Source organism: Phascolarctos cinereus, unplaced genomic scaffold (assembly GCF_003287225.1).
Source record: "Phascolarctos cinereus isolate Bilbo 61053 unplaced genomic scaffold, phaCin_HiC Scaffold_2;HRSCAF=192, whole genome shotgun sequence".
In the NCBI taxonomy this organism is placed as follows: Eukaryota; Metazoa; Chordata; class Mammalia; order Diprotodontia; family Phascolarctidae; genus Phascolarctos; species Phascolarctos cinereus.
Window position 1 is genome coordinate 295,722,325 of NW_027555625.1, and position 12,845 is coordinate 295,735,169.

The window sequence follows — 12,845 nt, forward strand, 5'->3', positions numbered from 1 at the left end:
AAAGGGAAGAAAGTACAGGTGGGGAAAAAACTCAGGAGGCTATTACAATAGTCCAGGGGAGAGCTTATAAAATTTAGAAGCAGGGCGGTAACAGTGAAATAGAGAGGAAGGAGCAGTATTTCAAAGGTAGAATTAATAGGACTTAGCAATGGCCTGGATGTTGAGGGTGAGGGAGTAGAAGGAGCCAAAGAGAGAATAGGATTATGGGAGGATGGTGGTACTATCAACAGAAATAGGGAAGCCATGAGAAGAGAAGAAGATCATAAGTTCAGTTTTTTATATTCTAAATTTGAGATGCTAAAGGAAGATCCTACTGGAGATGTGCAGTGGGCAAATGGAAATTCAAGACTGGATTATAATGAGAGATCATAAGAAAATATGTAAATGTGGGTATCATATGAAGATATGAAGTCATGGGAGGGCGTGAGATTTCTGAGAGAAAGAAAAAGGTTAAGGACATTACCTTGGAGGACATCAATGCTTTAGGGGTTGGAGGAGGAGGATGAGCTAGTGAAGGTCTGAGATTGCCAAGAAGCAGTCACATTAGGTGGGAAAATAGTAAGAGGCCAGTGTTTCATACATCAGCAACGGGTGCATTGCCTCTTCCTCTATTACATGTACCAGCTGCACAAAGTGGGCAGAAACAGTGTTGTAATATCCCAGCGTTGTGTTCACCTTCCACCCTCCCAATCCTGGCATTGAGCTGCTCAGTGCTCTCGAGTTATGACAATTTCTGACACTGATATTGTGGAGTTTTCATGCAGGTAAGCACTCTCACACTACTGCATGATATTTTTTTTTCTTTTTCTTTTTCATTTATTTTAGCAGGGCCACAAGGAGAGAAGTAAAAGAGGGAAAGCAGAAAACTTTCAGAAGGGCAAACAAGGTCTCTCTCCTGTTAAATGATAAATGAAGAACAGTCATGTTTTCCTTGTCAGAATAAAGATTAACTTAAATGCAATCCTGCAGAGAAATAAAGCCCATAGGTGCTTTGATACCTGGCAAAGCTACCCAAGGGGCCTTGGTATGTAGACAAAGCCTAATAAACAAACTCAGGACAACAAAGGAAGATTCAGTGTGTCATTATCTTCATTTCAGCTCCCCCTCTACATTTCACAGAAAACTGCCACTAAGGGGTTTGCTCAAGCAATTCTTAAATACCTTGAAGGTTTCAGCTGTGAGAGCAAGCATAAGGCCCAAGAGCACTTCTTCACCAACAGCTTGTTCATGCTGTTATCATTTATGCTTCTAACTCCTTCATTTTCTCACTGATTGATTAAGAGTCCTTTGGCAGCGAATTCCCTATCCTCCTTTCTACCCTTTTCCTGATACCTAAAACAATTCTGAAAAGAAGCCTTCCATTACCTATAATTTCCCTAAAGTTTCCACTTTCATGTTTGTCTTTTAAACCTATCACCACCTTCTTATGACTTGCAAGGAGTAAGCACTCAATGCTATAATTTTTTTTTCCTTTTCTCTTTTGCATTTATTGAGCATCTACTAAGTATTTTAAGAATTTTAACTCTTCTCTCAAGGGGCTTAGGATCTCATTAGAAAAACAAAAGATATACCCATACAATAAATATGTGAGCTAATGCCAAAATGAGTTGTATAAAGAGAGAAAAATAATAATAGCAGCTCCTATTTATACAGCCCATGTCGTGGGTTCTTTTTTTTGAAGAATCACTGTGGTAGCCAGGCAAAAGTCTGAAATTCTAATTCTATTTCCTATGCAGATTAACTCTAATTCCTCTGTCACTCAGTTTTACCAGAAGACCATAGCCACATCAAACTGCCTCCTATCGCACTGGCTTTCCAAGCCTGATTAACCAGTTTTACTACCTTAAGCTCAAGCAGCATGCTAATACTACCTTCTCCCATCTTCTCACCTTCCTTCTTATCAACCCTATTCTTTCCCAGGCCATCTCCAACCCAATTCACCCCAGCTAACTCATTCAGTTCTGTCCTTGGGAACACCTTTTTTATTCTCAGTAACTCTCCTACACCCACAAACTTTTCAACCAACATAACTTTCAATTTCTTGATTTAATGAAAATTTCTGTCTCCTCTGAGCTTATCACAACCTCTGTTAACTCTCCCCATTGGAGGTTACTCTCTCATTACATTAAGTCTACTCTCTCTCCCAAGTCTTTCCCTCACTCACAAAGCCAGGAGGGGTAGGAATAGTCTTTGCTCCCTAATTAAGGTTCTAGTTCATTCCTCTACTTCCTCTTCTGAGGCTCATGGAATAGCTTACACCACTCTATCCCCATGCTAGTTGCTATTATTTACTGATCCTCAATTTATTCTTCCAGCACTTGTGATGCCTTCTGTACCTGACTCACACAATCCTCCTTGCCCTTACCCTCAGGGACTTCAGGATTCACGATGAAGACCTAGCAACCTCCTCAACTCCATGACCTGCATTTCTGCCCTGAACTGGCTGAACTACATTAGAGAAATTACAAGCATTTTCAGTGAAAGCTGTTCTCTGTCACAAAAGCCCATCTTTTTTTAATACTGGCGCTCTATGGTGGTAAACCACAGAACATAACAACCTCACAAGAATCAAAACTGTCAGTGCCCAAAGGGCAATTTGTAGATGTTTGGTGGGTGTGAAAAACCTCAAAATATGTCGATGATGACTCTGGGATGAGAAGTGACATAAAAGACAGCATCAAGGACACGTATGACCAGAAGAAAGGATGAGTAGGTCATGTAGTGAAAGTAAGGGATAATAGCCTGGACAGTCACACTGTTATCTGTGAAATACCAAAAGATCCAAAGAAAGGCCTCTAGTGTGCTGGAGAGATGATCTCTTATGGAAATTTTTTATAGAAGGATATGGACAAGAGTTACAATGAATGAGAATGAGAAGGTATGGACAACTGTGATCTGCACTGGTGAAGGGACTATCTACCCAAATATGATCACAGATTCCTTGAAACGGCTGAACAATCAGATCAGATTGATCACTAAGGTTTATTTCAGTTCTAATATTCTTTATCTTTGAATATAACTTGTTTCCAAAGAGATCAAGATAAAAAGCTGCAGGTAGTTATGTGTAACCAACTTTAATTTTAACAACTACATGTATGCAACTGTTCTGACTGCATAAATATGGTTGTTAAAATTCAAGTAGGTGATGGGTAACTACCAGCATGCTTTATAAATAACGGCGACTAATTTTCATGTGTGGCTTGGGGGGGGTGTCCTGCTACATCTCACAGTCATTTTCACTTCATTTTTCAACTTCCTGTCCCTTAGGAATCTGATCACATCTAAGCTGATCCATTGTGATTATTCAATAACTCTTCTCCATTGACAAACTGACATCATTTTCTAATGGGTAGCTTCACTAGAGACAATTTTACTCTAATAAGCTGACAGTTTCACTGATGTACACTAAGAATAATGCCATTTTCCCTCTGGCTGTCATCTGCATCTCCATCCTACCACGGAACCCTGTCTGAAAGGTAAGTTTTTACCTTATGTCGCCAGTACCCAGGACCTCCGTGACATTGGCCTTACCAACTCTGATAAGTGAGCTTTCGCCTTATTTTTCTGGGACCCAGACCCCCATGCCATGCTGATGCTTGCATGCCACCAATGCCTCCCACTTCCACCATCACTTTTTTTTTTTTGTCACCTTCCCTCATTAGAATCAAAGCTTCTTAAGGGCAGGGGTGGATCAGCTTGCTCGTGTTTGTATTCCCAGTCCTTATCACAACGTCTTGCAGAGAGGAACACGTAATAAATGCTCCCATATTCTCTTTTCCCTCTCCCTCTCCCTCATACAACCATCAAACCCCTAGAAACCATGAAGTCTGGTTATCAGTGTCCTCATCTGCAAAATCAATGGAATGGCGTTGGAGATCCTTTCCAGCTCTAAGACTACACAAACTTCCGCATTTCTAGACTGGGTGTGGTAGCTACCAGCTGTACCAGCCTCACAAGAATTAGAAACAGTCGTCCACAACTGAGCTGCAGTTCTGGGCAGCACTGTCGAGTAGTAAGTAAGGGTCAAAGGCCTTTACACAAAGGTGCTTAAGTCCCTATCTGAGCCAACTCAAACTTAATCTGATTCTAAACTCCTTCTGGGAACAGCATTATTCCTAGTGCATGACATGGGTTTTGTTGTTGTTGTTGTTTGTTTTACACATGGAAGCATTCAATAAATACCCGTTGAATGAATATAATACAATGAATAATATAATATAATGAATATAAGAGAGAATGAATATATAATGAATGAATGAATGAATGAATATAAGAAGTCAAACCTTAAAAATATCATAAAACTGAGGGTACAATCTAGACTTCAATCATTTTTAGTACTTACTGTTTTTCTCCAGAGAATTGCCCGGTATTGAGGGACACGTTGATTGTTCTGGTCAGAAAGTGCTACAGACAGAAAGAAAGGGCTCTTCTCTATATCAGTGCCAACGTAATTCTGATGAACTGGAAAAGAAATGTATTCAGAATTGCAGAGTTACAATTTGCTCTTTCATTCTTCTTTTTTATTCCACCATCCTGCAAGGCCAGACTGGCCCACAAACCTACCTGCTCTCTTTATACCTGAACGCTGTCAAACATCAGAAGACAGGTTTCATACTAACTTCTTTTACTACAAGTTTTCTACCTCTTTCCATAACTCTGAATTACCCTTTATCTGGCAAGAAAATTAACTGAAATCATAAAATTTTTAGATCTAAAAGGGACCATTACAGGTCGCTTATTAAGGAAGAAAATGAGGATAAGAGAGGTTAAGGGGATTACTTACTAAGAGAAGTTAAGGTTACAAATCAAGTTGGTGGTGGAGCCAGGCTCAGAGGCCAGGCCTCAGGTTGGCCATCCATTGCTTGCCCAACTGTAGCACCCTCCCTTCCTCCTTCATTTTTAATCTCCTCTTTATTCTAATACCTTTACTACTCTACTGCATTTTAAAATATCTTGTTTCTACCTGATCCAATTTTCTCACAAATTAAAAACATTCATTTTTCTCTGAAGAAAGGTTAAGCAACTGTGAGTGTTCATCAAACCTTGATAACACTTTGGATATATTCTTTGAAGGCAGGTACCAGACTTGCAGTATTTCCTCTTCTTTTGGTATTTAGTCTATCACGTGACTTCAGTTCTTCAAAAATTCTGTGATCTCTTCATGTTGCATAGTAAGTGATACTTTCCTCTACTGGTGGAAAACCCAACCCATTCAGACCTTCTCACTGTGTAATTCTTGTTCAAAATCTTACATAAAACAATTTCAATTCAAGAAATGTTTAAGCATAGACAGTGTCTAAGGCACAAAGACAGATATAACATATAGCTTTGTCTCTAGGAGCTTATAACTCAATCAATTGAGAAGGGCACATACACAAATAACTATGACACAAAGGAGTGAGATAAGGGCAAAGGAGAGATTCAGGTATAAGAAATGTGAATCGAGAGGAAATAACTTTTATTTAGTAAAGGCAGGGGTGTCAGGGAAGGCTTCATGAAGGAGGAGACATCTGAGTTGGCACTTAAAGGCAGGGAGAGACTTCCAGCAGTTGGAAATGGGGGTGGGTAGGTAGGAAGTAAGGAAGCAGAGGGGGACAGTGTGTGCAAGCAGAGAGGTGAGAGAGCAGGGCAAGAATACGGGAATGGAGCACAGTCCATTTTGGCAGGAACACAGAAAGGAAGTTGTGTGTGATGGCTAGACAAGTAGAAAGCCTGGAGCCATACTACCCGTTAAGTGCCAGAGGACAGATTTTCTCCTTTATTTGACAGTCAATGGGGAGTTAGTGACTCACTGAGTCTGGTTCTGTGTTTGCAATCTGTTCTCTGGTAGGAAGTTAAGCCATTTCTTAAATTGTTGATTTCTTCAGAGTATTAAGAGAATATGTAACCAGCTGCTACTTTATGCCCAAAACAGCACCCTGGGGGCATGAAAGAATTAAAGGAACATCCCTAAGCAGCCAGCTACACCCTCTCCCTTTCTCTGGTCTTCTAATCTCTGGCATTATGATGATTTCTTCATTTCCTACTCCTTCTATCATTAATCTCAGCCTCTCATACAGGCTCTTCCTCTGCATTCAAACATGCCCCTCACTAGTACCAATGCTTCACATGACCTCATTTACCCATTTCCATCTGCAATTTGGTGGAGAGCTGTTTACTATTTATCAAGGAGATACAAAGTACAAAGTGCACACAGAATATGCTACATTATACGTGGTACTCAATTCTACAGACTCTAACAGTCTTTTTTCAATGCAGTGAATTTCCATCCTACCTTTTAACCCTTCATTTCCAGAGCAAAAATTATTGGTTAAGATTCATATAAATGGTCTTCTGTATGAAATGAACCTTTAATTTTATAAAGCTTATCTTTAACCTTGAAGTCAGTGTTCTGAATTAAGTATCAAATGCACCAAACGGATCAAGTGAGTCTAATGTAGGTTTATATAAATTATATCAAAGCTTTTTTTTTTCATTTTAAGTCAGTTCAAATGTCCATTTTTCTAAAACAATATCCTTACCTTGTCCTAAGAAATACTTGAAATACCATCTGGTATGATACTCTGGGTTTTCCAGGTGCACATCTGTTCTACGCCAGATACCTGGCAAGTTAGGAGCATTCTGAAATGGAGCAAAATGATGCCATTAGAAGCTTATTCAGAAAGAGTAAACACAACCTGAAGTAAACAAGCAGGGTGTGCAAGTAAAAATAACAGAGAAATGATAGGAAAATACTTTTTCAAAAGTACCTGTTCCATTGAAAACTGATAGTGACCTGAGAGGAATTGCAGTATGGTAAAGTGCAGGGATGGAGTTAGGAGATCTGGGGTCAAATCCCTGTCCTTAAATACCATGTGACCATGGGCAAGTCTCTTAGCCTATTTGAACCTCATTTCCCTAACCTGTGAAATGGGAATAATAATACTTGGACTATATACCTCAGTGGATTGTTCTAAGAAAAAAGCCTTGTAAACCTTATAGCACAGTGTCAATGTGTGTCCTAAATAACTGGCCTCCAGTCTTTCTCTGTCACTAGAGAAGTCTAGGGTCTGGCTTCATTAGTTCAGGGGATAAAATTAACTATTACCAATTCTGTCTCTGATGTCATGTGTCTCTCTCTCTGGCCCAGTGTTTCTACCTTATGTATTAAATGTGATCTTCAAATCCCTCACCGCTTTATGTTTTCTTCACAAATTCTCAATAAGCACTGGGTACCTATTGTGTACTCACAAGCATATTCATAGATCACATAATTTAGGGCTGGGAGCTACTTTAAATATTATGTAATTACAGGACCTCAGAATCACAGATCTATAGCTGCAAGATACCTTAGATCAAGTCCAACTTTCTCATTTTACAGATGAGGAAAGTGAGGCCCAAGGAGGTAAGCATAATTGCCCAAGATCACAGAAGTGATAAGTACCAAAGCTGCCCTGGTCAGACCACACCTGGAACATTGTGTTCTGTTTGGGACACTATGGTTCAGGAAAGATATTGACAAGTTAGAGAGTAATGATCATGATGAATACAGACTTAATATTTGTAAAGCATGTGCAAATTTTATTTCATTTTATGCTCACAATAACCCTGGGAGGTAGGTGATATTATTATTCCCATTTTTCAGATGATGAAACTGACATGCACAGCAATTAAATGACTTGCCCTAAGTCACACAGCAAGTAAGTATTTGAGGAAGGATTTGAACTCAGGTATTCATGACTCCATGCCTACAACTCTATTCACTGCGCTACCTGGGTGCTATGCAAAAACGGAAGATAACCACAATGCTGAAGGACTTCACGTCCATACTATATGTTGATCAGATGAAGGAACTACAGATGTTTATCTTTTCAAAGAGAAGACTCAGGGGTACCATGATAGGGGTCTTCAAGTATCCTACAGGTGGTCACAAAGAAGAGGAAATTAAGACTTTTCTGCTTGGCCTCAGAGGGCAGAATTAGGCGCAATGAGGGGAAATTGTGAAGAAACAAACTTAGGCTTGATGTCAGAAAAAAAATTACAAATAATTAGAGCTTTCCAAAAACGGGCTGGGCTGCCTGGGAGGTACTGGGTACTCCCTCATTGGAGGTCTACAAGCAAAGGCTGGATGACCTACTGTCAGACAGATTATAGTTGGGATTCTTTTCCAGATAAGGGTTGGCTTAGAGGAAGGCTGAAAGCTCTTCCTCTTCTTGGGGCAGCTGGGTGGTGCAGTGGATAGAGTTCCAGGCCTAGAATTAGGAAGACCTGAGTTCAGATCTGGTCTCAGACACTTACTAGCCGTGTGACCCTGGGAAAGTCACTTAAATCTGTTTGTCTCAGTTTTCTCATCTGTAAAATGAGCTAGAGAAGGAAATGGCAAACCACTCTAGTATCTTTGCCAAGAAAACCCCAAATGGGGTTATGAGGAGTTGGACGTGACTGAAACGACTTAACAACAACAAAAAGTGTACTTAATAAGGGAGTGACATGATCCGATCTGTGCTTTGGGAAGATACCTGAGACAGGCAGACCAATTAGAAGAGCACTGCAATAATCCCTGTGAGGGCCTGAATTAAGATGGCGGTTGTGTATTGTAGTGAGGAGCTGGACATGAAAGATGATGTGGAGGTAGGAATGACAAGATTAATATTACATCACAGAGCTATTAAACAGAAGAGCTGGAAATTTAGTTTCAGGCATGCTGGTTAATAGGGTCCAGTGCTCTAACACATCAGGACTTGGGGGAGTCTGGGGGATGCCAAAATAGAGCAGACTGAGGGAATGACAGGAGCTGATGGAGCTAAACCTGAGTTCTGGTTGGCAAGCCAGGTGCAAGGAAATGAAGGTGTTTCAAAACCACAGAAATGATATAAGATATCATTATATAACAATGATATTTTATATACAGCAATCTTATATATTATATAATGTATATAAAATATAGTAATAGAGTAATATACTAGTGAGTTTCCCTATTACCCTCTTTCTTACTCCACCTAGGCTGTCATGTGGAAGAAGAATTAAACATATTCTTCTTGGGTTCAGAAAACAGACCTAGGACCAATTGCTAAAAGCTCCATTAAGGCAGATTTCAGTTAAACATAAAGAAGATCAATTAGAGTGGTTCAAAAGCAGAATGGGCTTAATAAATATTAATAAATACTTGTTGATGGATTGATTGTATTCTCTTGAGAGCTACCGAGCTCTCCTTTCCCTGAGGTCTTCAAGAAGCAGCTTGATGACCTTGTTAGAAGTATTACTGAGGGGATTCTTGTTCAAAAAACTAAATGACCTCTGAGATTCTTTCTACCTCTTCCATTGTCTTAAGAATTGAGAAGGAAAACAGTAAAGGCCTCTGCTCAGGATGGGGTATAGTGGAAAGTACAATGCACTTAAACCTTTGCTCTTTTAGGAGTTAAAAAACCCTTGGGTTTAAATCCTGGCTCTGCCATTGAGTAGCTGTGAGGCCCTGAACAGGTCACTTTACATCTCCTGGGTCTCAGTTTCTTTCTCTGTTAATGAGGTGGCTGGACTAGATTACTGCTAAAATCCCTTTCAGTTCTAAATCCTATGAGACAGATAAATAAGAACTCACATTTGTATAGCACTTCCTGACCTACAAAGTGTTTTCTTCACAGAAACCCTCCAAAGTAGGTAGTATAGCCATTGTCCCCATTTTACAGATGAGGAAACTTATGGGACTTATCCAAGGTCATATAGCTAATAAATTGCAGAGCCAAGACTCAAACTTAATCTTAAGACTACTGTTCATTCTACTCCAGAATGTTATCTTTGTTTCACATACTAATGCCCATACATCTTATTTATAGAAAATCTCCCCAAGGCTCTCTCAAAATCTGTTCGTTCCCATTTTAGTCACAGTTCTAACAAGTATGGCTAACTGGTTTTCCAGGGCACCACAGATTAGAAGCAACCACTTAGTGCAGAGATGCAGCCACTAACAAAAGGCACTCATGGCTCACAGAGTAAAGATCAGCTACCAGTAGTAAAGAAACAAAATACATTCTAAAAAGTAAACATAACTCAAAACCACAGCAGTCTGAGGTCCTTTAGTTTAGGGTCAAAAAGCCTTGCAGAGCTCAACAGCATGAACCTCAGGGCAGGCAAAGAAGAAAAACTGAAGTTTAGAATGATAAACATGAATCATCAAGGAAGGATTAATGACCAAGAGACATCCTATGTTTAAAAAGAAAGGGATGTGTGTGAGGCATTTTAGAAAGATTTCCATCTAAAACAGGGAAAATAAAAGCAGCTTTGTTTAAAGCTGGGGTTCTTAACCTGGGGCAGGGGTCCATGGACAGATTGTGGGGAATCTATTAACTTGAATGTAAAAAAAGAAGCATCTTTATTTTCACTAATCTCCAACTTAAAATTGGCATTTCTTTTAATTAGACCTCTTTTAATTTATTCTGAAAAGGGGCCAACAGGTTTTACGAAACTACAAAAGAATAAGTTTCAATTACCTGGAAATTTTACTTATATTGAACATTTTCCATGGAAAATGCTGAAGATAAGTTAAAAGTTATTGGGGCAACTGGTGCAACGAAAGAAGCAGTTTGACTTATATTCAGAAGACTTGGATTCAAATTCCAGCTCTGCCATGAACTAGGTGTGTGACCCTGGGCATATCACTTAAACCTCGCCGAGCTCCAGTTTCCTTATCTGCAAAATGAAGACAGTAATACTAGCACTGCTCACTTCACAGGGTCAAGCCAAGAAGCATTATTAAGCACATACTATGTTGCCAGGCACTGTGCTCTGTGCTAAGTGCCCTGAAGATCAGATGAGATACCTTAGGTAAAGCACTTTGTAAATCATAAAATACTATGTAAATGTCAATTATTTTTATTGTTATCAACAGTGCTGTTTTAATAAAGGCTATAACATACTATGTTTGTGTATATATCTCAATGATTTTTTTCCCCTTACTTTTCTGGGCTTGTTGAACTACCTATGTAGCACATATCAGAACAAGAGCAGCCAATCTGCTTGACAGTAGAAGGCAGAATTTGCCACTGTTAGTGACAAAGGTCTGTTTTACACACACACACACACACACACACACACACACACACACACACACACACACACACCCCTTTGTACATTTCTCCTCTGTTGTTGGGAGAACATTCTCCTGTGTCTTATGTTGGAATACTTCAGATATTCCCTTTTATATCACCCATGTTGTACAGGAAAGCTGCCAACACACCAAGGATGGCCTATGATAGCAGCACACTTCATTACAACCTTTGTCTTAATGCCTCCTTCAGGGATGATGCATGAAGCTCCGAGGAGATGCACTGAAACCCTGGGCCACAGTTTATCAATAAATCCCACCTTATCTTCCATAGTCTTCCTTCTTATCTGTGCTGGCTACTATCTCCTCCTTTACTCTCTGGACTTTCGTGACATTGCTTTCTCCTGGTTCTCCTCACATCTGTCTGACTGCTCCTTCTCAATTTCCTCTGTTGGTTCACTGTTCATGTCACGCCCCCAACTGTGGATGTCTCCCCAGCTCTGTCCTGTGCCTTCTTGTCTTTCCTCTCTCTGTTCTCGCTTGGTGACATCATCATTTCCTATTGGTTTCTTAATATCTCTACCCAGATGACTCCCTGATCTACATATTGTACCCTAGTCTCTCTTCTGAGCCTCAGTTCAGAATCACCAGTGACCTACTACACATTTTAAACTGGATGTCCCACAGGCATTTCGAACCCAACATGTCTAAAACATGTTATCATTTTCCATACCCCCCCCATACTCTTTTCTCTTCTTCCAAATGTCCTACTACTGTCAAGGCTACCACCACCCTTCTAGTCACCTAGCTTTGCAATCTCAGTGTTACCATTTACCCCTCACCTCATACATCCTATAAGTTGCCAAATCTTGTTTCTACCTCCAAAACATCTTGCAATATGTCCCCTTCTCTCTACTCATACAGCCACCACCTTAGTTCAGGCCTTCATCACCTCTCACCTGAACAACAGCCTCCTAACTGGTTTCCCTGCCTCAAGGCTTTTGTCTTTCCAATCTACCCTCCATATACATAGTTCCTAAGGTTATTCCCCCCATCCATCCAATTAACTACAGTGGCTTCCTCTTACTTCTGGGATCAAATATAAACTCCCCTGTTTGGCATTTAAAGCTTTTTACCACCTGGCCCCACCTACCCTACCAACTTTTTTTTTCGGGGCAACTTGCCAGTCATAGAGCTACTAAATGTCAAGTGTCTGAGGCCAGATTTGAACTCAGAGTCTCCTTACTCCAGGGCTGATGCTCTATCCACTGGACCATCTAGCTATCCATCCTCCACACTAACCTTCTTACACCTCATATGTTCCTCATGCCGTGCTCTTTGATCTAACCATATTGGCCTTCTTACAGTTCCTTATACAAGACATACTACCTTCCATCTCTAAGCTTTTGCAGTGACTGTGCCCCTATGTCTGGAATGCTTTACCTCTTCACCTCCCCCTTTTAGAATCAATGGCTTCCTTCAAGACTTACTTCAAATGGCACAATTCTATGTGAGGCCTTTCCTGGTTCTCCCTCTACCTGCCTCCCCACCCCCAACTCCAAGGCCTCCCCTCTCCACAAGATGACCTTGTATCTGTTTTGCAGACACACGTATGGGCATGTCATCTCTCCTGTTTGAATGTAACCCTTGTGGGCAGGGACTGTTCATTTTTGTCTATGTATCCCCAGTGCCTAATACTTAATAAAACAGCTTGTGCCTTGATGAATAGTAAGCATGTGGAACATAAGCTCCACAAATGGCTCGTCATTGTGTCATAGGTGCTTAATGCGCATGGTAAAAAGTTGGGCATTGAATATACTCCCTT

At 40.3% G+C, this 12,845-nt stretch overlaps 1 protein-coding gene across 1 annotated transcript in view; it reads right to left on the reverse strand.

The window, feature by feature from the left end:
- GARNL3 (GTPase activating Rap/RanGAP domain like 3) overlaps nt 1-12,845 on the reverse strand; it is a 225,399-nt gene that overhangs the window by 176,273 nt on the left and 36,281 nt on the right. The window contains 2 exon segments of the mRNA XM_020984961.2: nt 4,343-4,461; nt 6,522-6,621. Coding sequence (XP_020840620.2) covers nt 4,343-4,461; nt 6,522-6,621 — 219 coding nt within the window.